We start from the raw sequence: 7,500 nt of genomic DNA, 5'->3' as shown, positions 1-7,500 counted from the left end.
TTTTGAAAATGGTGTAAAACCCAAGGATACGTTTGATGCTGATGAACTGTGGGCTCGACTTGAAGAGCTGGAGAAACAAGAAGAGTTGCTGGGTGAACTTGAAAGGTACTTAATGGCAGATTCGCTTTCCAAGAGAATATGTATCTTTCCTCATTCGTAAAATGGTGTGTCCTCATTGAAGAAATTGCAGAAAACTGTAGAAGGATCAGCATGTCCTTACATGAATATTTTTGTAGGATATTTCCTTCTGTGTAAAAACCTACACTGAAAATCACAATCTCCATGTTACTCAGATCTCATATATGTTATATAATGAAGTAATTATACTTGATAGTGATTGCATTAATACTAACAAAGAGGGCTGGAGAGATGGCTCAGCAGTTAAGGGCGCCAACTGCTCTTCCGAAGGTCATGAATTCAAATCCCAGCAACCACATGGTGGCTCACAACCATCTGTAATGAGATCTAATGTCCTCTTCTGGTGTGTCTGAAGATAGCTACAGTATACTTACATATAATAAATAAATAAATCTTTAAAAAAAAATACTAACAAAGAATCTTAAAAGTGACCAAAGTTTGTTTTTTGAGGTGTTGGGATTGAACTAATGCCTCTAATCCTGTAAGACAAGCATCCTACAGTGCTATGGCTACCACTCCTATATAACAAATTTTAAGTGTTATAATTTTATCTTGTTCTCAGGATAATGCTCTATGCTTTAGTGACTTGTTAAAAAGAAAAAAATGGCTTAGAATTTAAATTTGATACTGAAAATGTTTGTCCTTGTATTTCATTTACAAACTTTCTGTTTATTGACCAGGCAATTTGTAATCTGGTCAGGTGGTTCTATGTATGAGAAGCTTGACCAGACTGTTATTTGAGGTAGGCATTAGCACTCAGAATTGTCAAAGTGCTTCATAAAGTTTGCTACCACAGAAGTCCCTATATTATTTTGTTTAACTGATGTACAATATGTAATGGTTTCTGTGAAAAATAAGACATAAAATGCAGATTTTCCCCTACCATTTCACCTGTCTTTTTAATGTAACTATTTCATATTTTTCATTGTTTCTAGCTATTTCGTTTTTTTAAAAACCCGTGCTGGATTTAAGAGTCTTAGTCATGATTCCCTCTATTTTTGCATGATGTCATTTTAGTTCTGTTGCATTTTTAGTTCAGTTATTTTTGTAAGGTCTTAGATCCTTTATGGAATGAAGCGTGATAAATGTGCATTTGTGTGTAAATATACATTCATATGCACATGCAGAAATTTTTTATCTTACAAAATTTCAGTCTATGCTGTTATACAAATTTCTGAGGTCAAAATTAGAAAATAATAGTATATCATGGTTTGTGGGTATGGGGGATGAATTTCTGGTCTTAAAAATAGAAATCTATTTTTAAAAATTTCTTTTAGAATTTAGAATTTAGAATTTTAGAATTTAGTTTTAGAGAGAAGCTTTATTATAGATTTATAGGTTGGAACTTGAAAGAGAGAAGGAGGTAGTGTTAGAGAGAAAGAGTGCATGAGCTTAGAACTCTTATGTAGCAGATAGGAGTAGTCTCAGGAAATAGAGGAGGCACCCTCTTAGTAATTTCTTTTTTATTTTTATTTTTTAACCTCTCTGTGTGTGCGCACGCATGTGTTCATGATTTTTGTTTGTTTGTTTGTTTTGAGACAGGGTTTCTCTGTTTAGCCCTGGTAGTCCTGGATCTTGTGCTGCTCTGTAGATCAAGCTGGCCTTGAATGCATAGATCTGCCTGCCACTTGAGACCTAGGTTTAAAAATAAGAACCATCAGCTGGGCAGTGGTGGCGTACGCCTTTAATCCCAGCAGTTGGGAGGCAGAGACAGGTGGATTTCTGAGTTCGAGGCCAGCCTGGTCTACAGAGTGAGTTCCAGGACAGCCAGGACTATACAGAGAAACCCTGTCTCGAAAAACCAGAGAGAAAGAGAGAGAGAGAGAGAGAGAGAGAGAGAGAGAGAGAGAGAGAGAGAGAGAACCATCATGTCTGTCAAATTTCTTAGATTGTATTCATGTTACATCTGGCCAATGTTGAGAGATAAAAATATACATGTGTCCTGTGAGTTCCTATATTTTTGAGTAGTTACAGTCTGCTGTGATTTGTTAGAACTGTTGTTTTCTATTGTCTGTATTTTTTCTTTATCTTATTTATATTTTCTTTCATCACCTAGTAAGTCTGATACTGTGACTACAAATGGAGAAGACACAGTGTCTTCTGAGGAGGAAAAGGAAGATGAAGACACAGGTGTGAATGTGGTGTCTCCAGTGACAGACTCCTCTGCCCCCAGCAGCTATAAAAGGCATGCTGGAAATGCAGGACTCCCTAATGGTCAAATCAATAGTCTCAACTATTCAGTGAATGGCTCAAATTCTTACCACAACAACAAAGAAGATGAAGAAGAAGAAGATGAAGAAGAAGATGATGAAGATGATGATAATGATAATGAAAGTGACCATGCTATTTCAGCAGATAATTCTGTACCAACAATATATTTCTCTCATACTGTTGAACCTAAAAGGGTTTGTATATGTCTAATTTTGTAGTCATTAAATGTCATCCATGCTGTATTTTAGAAAAACATTAACATTGATTAAGATTGTCAATACTATCAAACAGGAAAAGCATCTTTTCCTCTTGTCCAACTGCTTCACCTTAAAAGAAAAACAATAATTAGTTAGTGATGGTGGTCTTTCATTCTCAGAAGGCCCACTAAATGCACTCTTGAATGCAGCGACTTTGGTTCACCTGCCCTTATTCCAAGGTTCTCTTTTGGTTTGCTTTCAGATCTGAAAATGGCTTCAAGACTAGGTTGTTTTGGGGAAGGGGGAACCAGGTTGTTATTTTTATGTAGGTGTCAAATGAGTACTGTCATCCTGAACAGCAAGGAAAAGTTGGGTTGAGTGATGAAAAGTGGGTCTTTTTTGACAAATTAACTATAGAGATGTAATAATGGGTTTAGAGTTTTAGATTTTGGAGCTGATAGTACAGTGACTGTAGAGCTCTTGTGATCAATCGATTGCTTTCAGACTTTGCTTGGTATGCAACGCTTTTGTTCTTCCATACCTGACTGTAGAAGTATTTAAAATGGGCAAAAGTGGACTAGTTGTGGATGAAGGGTGAGCTCCCATCAGTCCACCCCCTGTCCTCTTCTCTGTGCGCTGTGCTGAGGGGCTTGGGTGTATGTTTTAGGGAATTTGAGGGGCTATAAGGCAGAGCTGGTCAGCAGCAAACAGGCTCCCTGCTGGTCAGTAGGGTATCCACAGTGCCTGATTATTATGTAAGGAGACATCTTAATGCTTACTTATTATTTCTTATGATTTAATTATCCCTACCCTTTTAGAAAGTGAAATAATTACATATATTTTTTTTCTTAATTCTAATACATTAAGCAAAAGGGTCTTTGGAATTTTTTGGGAACATTTGAAACTGAAGGATTGTTGATTTCTTTTTCTTTTTCTTTTTTTTTAAAGGCTTTTTCTTATTTTTATTTAGATAAAGCCAGACATACAAACACTGTTAGAAGAATTATTAAGGAAAGTGTGGTATAAACGCTGGATCATCACAGAAGAGTAGCTTACACTCTTGAGCACATTTAACTTTTTCTTAGTCTAATTTTTTTTCCCTGAAGTTAGCAGTATTTAAGCAATTTATACAGTTGAGCATTATCTGCTACTGCACTTGCGACTCAGGCTAGCAGCACATGGATTAAGTCACAAATGCATGTAAGGTGAAGGCCAGTGCAGCGAAGTTTATAGTTAGTGTGGACTTTAGTTGAAATGTATTTTGCTTTGCATACAGTAGCAAAGACACTGGTAATGGAATTAGCTGTTGAGAAAGATGTAGTGTTGTGGAAATGTGACAGAAGAGTCACACTTGATCACATACATAATTTCAGTGCCAAAAAGTTTCAGCAGAATCTCGGCTAATAACTATGTGGTTTATTTCTTTTACTGTGGAACTTGATTTTTTTTGAAAGGTTTTGATTTTTTTTCTTTTTGTGAATTAATTTTAGGTTCGAATAAATACTGGGAAAAATACCACTTTAAAGTTCAGTGAGAAGAAAGAGGAAGCCAAACGGAAACGAAAGAGTGGTGCTGGCAGTCATACTGCCCATGAGCTGCCTGCCATCAGGAGCCCTGCTGATATTTACAGGTAAGCGGTGGTCTCGGTGCCTGTGGCCCTTTCCTTCTTTCCAGTTTGCAGCGGCTGGCTAACTTGGAGGTTTTAAACAAAGCCTGAGTTCGTCTGCAGGCTCCACTGAGAGATTGATAGCCCATGTGTCACACAGCTGGCCTTCTAAACAGCCAGGGCACTAGGTGGTTCTTCCTTTGTCCTCTTCATATGTCACTGGAGAGTTGGAATCTGGTATTCCTTGTCGAACTTGTCTGCCACAACTGTCATGAGTTTGTCCCTTATTCACTCACCTGTCATAGCAGGGAGCAGTTACACTGTCCAGTTTGAAATGCCTACCATTTTATCACCCATAATCAAACTGGTGAAAATTTCTGGTGTTTTGAAGTAGGTGCGTAAAAAATTTTTTTGGCAAATCAAGCTGTTCTTACCTGGAACATATAAATAACATGCTGTATTTTACTGGGTCTAAAATTCAGCTTTGAAAGTAACATAAGGTACATTCAGTGAAGTTGTAAACTTACTCTGAATGTGACATTTAGAGAAGACATTTTAGCAAGGAAACAGAATAGAGTTTGGTAAGATGTGTAATTCCAGCACTTGGGAGATGGCAGAACCAGGGGTGAAAAGTGATTTTGGGCTGCATGAGACTGTCTCAAACAAATATCGCAAAAAACAAGATGTCAATTAATTTATAGTTATGAGCCCTTAAAATGGAGTTCTGTTTCTTGAATGCTGTAGAGTCTTCGTGGATGTTGTGAATGGAGAGTACATTCCTCGGAAGTCAATCCTGAAGTCTCGCAGCCGAGAGAACAGCGTGTGCAGTGACACGAGTGAGAGCAGCGCGGCCGATGTGGACGACCGGCGGGGGCTCCTGCGGAGCACCAGCTCTGAGGAGGCTGTGGGTGCTGATGCTGGTGGGAGCAGTTTGGAGGAACTCCAAGAGAACCACCCCAAGAAGCCTTTGCCCTCGGGCATGTCTGAGGTACTTGTCTTAGTTCTCCGTTTCCTATCTCACAGGCTCATTCTTTACATTCTAATGTTTTCAGTTATGTTTAACTTCTAAGAAGGGGAGAGGTTCCAAATACTAGACAGTTTTTAAAAAGGGACTCTGTGGTTTTCATTTTTCTTGATATAAAAAGACATGTCAAGACATTCTGGTGATATGTATGCCATTTAGTCTCATTTCAGTTGAACATAGCTGGCTTTGATTAGATGAAGTTCTACAAACAGCCACAATAAAAGAGCTTTTTTGGTTTGGGTGACATATCTGATTTGTACCATTGGATTGATTGTCCTAGAGTTTTAAAGCTGTTTTGATTCACATTAGTCTTAGCACCTTCATTTTTTAGTTTTTATAGAGGCAAAGTGCAATAAAGATCTTGAATAAAGAAGTCCCCCAGAGAAATGATGTCAGCATTGGTGAAACTAAGCTTTTGACTGTCAGGCAGCAAGGAAGGAAGGGAGCCTGGGCAGAAGCCCGCCTTGCATGTCCTTGTAGCTTCTGCGATTAGTGATGTTTCACAGAGAACAGGAGATAATAGAGTGTGTGTTTGGGGGACTTTTTATTTGTCACATATTTTGTGTTCCCAGACAAAAGACACACTTTACACTATCTGTCTGTCTGTCTGTCTGTCTGTCTACCTATATATTATTTATTTATTTATTTATTTATTTTACATTTTTTTTCTTTTTGTTTTTGGTTTTTAGAAGAGGTTTCTCTATGTAGCTCTGGAACTCCCTCTGTAGATCAAGCTGGCCTTGAATTCACAGAGATCTACCTGCCTCTGCATTTTGAATCCTGAGATTAAAGGCATGGGCCATTATGTTCTGCTTATGTTTTGTTTTGTTATATGTCCATCATAAAAAAACTTCGTGGATTTGATGGTATAATTAAGAAAATTATATTACCTGGTTTCTTTGAACAATTAATGTTTTGATGTTTATTATCCAAAAATCTTGTTACTTTAGTTTAAAAAAAGCTTTGGTAATGAAGAGTAAAGATTTTTGTTGTGTGTCTTAGTTATATTTAACACTATATACACTTTTGTCTTACAGGCTTTTTCTGGAACTGTAATAGAAAAAGAATTTTTATCACCCTCCCTAGCACCACACTCAGCCACTGCTCATCATGCCCTCCCCACCATTCCAGAGCGAAAAGAAATTCTGTCAGAAGCATCAGAGGAACCTGCAAAGAGGGTTTCAAAGTTCAGAGCTGCCCGGTTGCAGCAGAGAAGCTAGAGGGCATGGACTCCGCCTGCAGCTCCAGCTGCACTTTAGGACACGTGGCCGATTCTGCCATGGAGTTGGGAAGGCGTCCTACTTGGCTGGGCAGAGGTCTCTCACCTTTATCAGTGGCATTGGGAAAGTCAAAGTAAATGTTCGAATGCTGTAATGCTCTGCTGGCTTCGTTAATTCTGTGACTACTGTCTAATTGGCCTTAGGATGCAGGAATAGCATTTTGAGTTACTTTTCAAAGAATACTGTCATATATTGTTTTTGTGTTTTCAGCTAAACACAGGCAGTTTTGTACCAGCTGTGATGTTGTGCTTTCCATATGGACCATGTTAAAGGAACTTTTAAAATTTCAAATAGATTCAACAATTATATTACTTGCTTTTACATTTTAAAGGCACTTTAAAAAAAAGATCTACATTTCTTGTAGGTTTCACAGCTAGATGGTTCTTTGAAAAATTCCTCCTTTGAATGTCGTACTGTAATCTTTAAGGCAAAAAGCTACCAAACCCCTTTGGGAAAATTTGACTAGAAGAATAATATTTTGTACAACTTTTTTTTGGAAGTAAAATTTTTATGAAACTTAGTTTCTAAAATGTTGTGAACTTCCTGGTTTAGAATTATGTATAAAATGTCTTTGATTTGTGTACAAGCTATACAGGCCACACCACAGATTTTTGAATTTCTAAAGTCCCACAAGCACCTCCTCCCCATCCATATAGTTCTCACTGGCCCTGTCCTTTAGGAGAGAACAGTTAGTTGGTCCAGATGCTTTAACATTTTTTAAAAGTAAAGTTTTGTTTGTTTGTTTGTTTGTTTTATGTTTCAGTCTTCCCCACATTTTCATTCTTCAAGGTTGCTTTGCTACCAGTAAAAAAAAAAAGAGAAAAAAAAAAGAAATATATTTACTTGTAGCCATACTCCTTAAAGAGACATTCAGTTTCAGGTTGACCATTACAGTGCAAGTGTTGATCATTAGCTCGATGCATGCTAAAATGGAGCTTTTAAAAAGCATTCTGCATTAGTACTAAAATAAGCCATCAACCCCAGTCCACCCTCTATTCACAGCTAAATATTTAAAGGTTATTTATAGCTTCTTTAATGAATTCT

General features: G+C 37.5%; 1 protein-coding gene across 3 annotated transcripts in view; it reads left to right on the top strand.

The window, feature by feature from the left end:
• Uri1 (URI1 prefoldin like chaperone) overlaps positions 1–6,835 on the top strand; it is a 64,189-nt gene extending 57,354 nt beyond the window's left edge. For all 3 annotated transcript variants that reach the window (XM_031386247.1, XM_031386246.1, XM_031386245.1), the window contains 5 exons: positions 1–105; positions 2,195–2,543; positions 4,037–4,176; positions 4,897–5,140; positions 6,214–6,835. The exon at positions 1–105 is cut by the window's left edge and continues 64 nt beyond it. In XM_031386247.1, the coding sequence (XP_031242107.1) occupies positions 1–105; positions 2,195–2,543; positions 4,037–4,176; positions 4,897–5,140; positions 6,214–6,396 (1,021 nt within the window). In that variant the 3' untranslated portion in view covers positions 6,397–6,835. The remainder of the gene's footprint in view (positions 106–2,194; positions 2,544–4,036; positions 4,177–4,896; positions 5,141–6,213) is intronic.
• The last annotated feature ends 665 nt before the right edge of the window (positions 6,836–7,500 follow it).

This window comes from Mastomys coucha, unplaced genomic scaffold (genome assembly GCF_008632895.1).
Source record: "Mastomys coucha isolate ucsf_1 unplaced genomic scaffold, UCSF_Mcou_1 pScaffold21, whole genome shotgun sequence".
Classification (NCBI taxonomy): Eukaryota; Metazoa; Chordata; class Mammalia; order Rodentia; family Muridae; genus Mastomys; species Mastomys coucha.
Note: the sequence above shows the minus strand (reverse complement) of the source record. Positions and strands in the feature narration are given on the sequence as shown.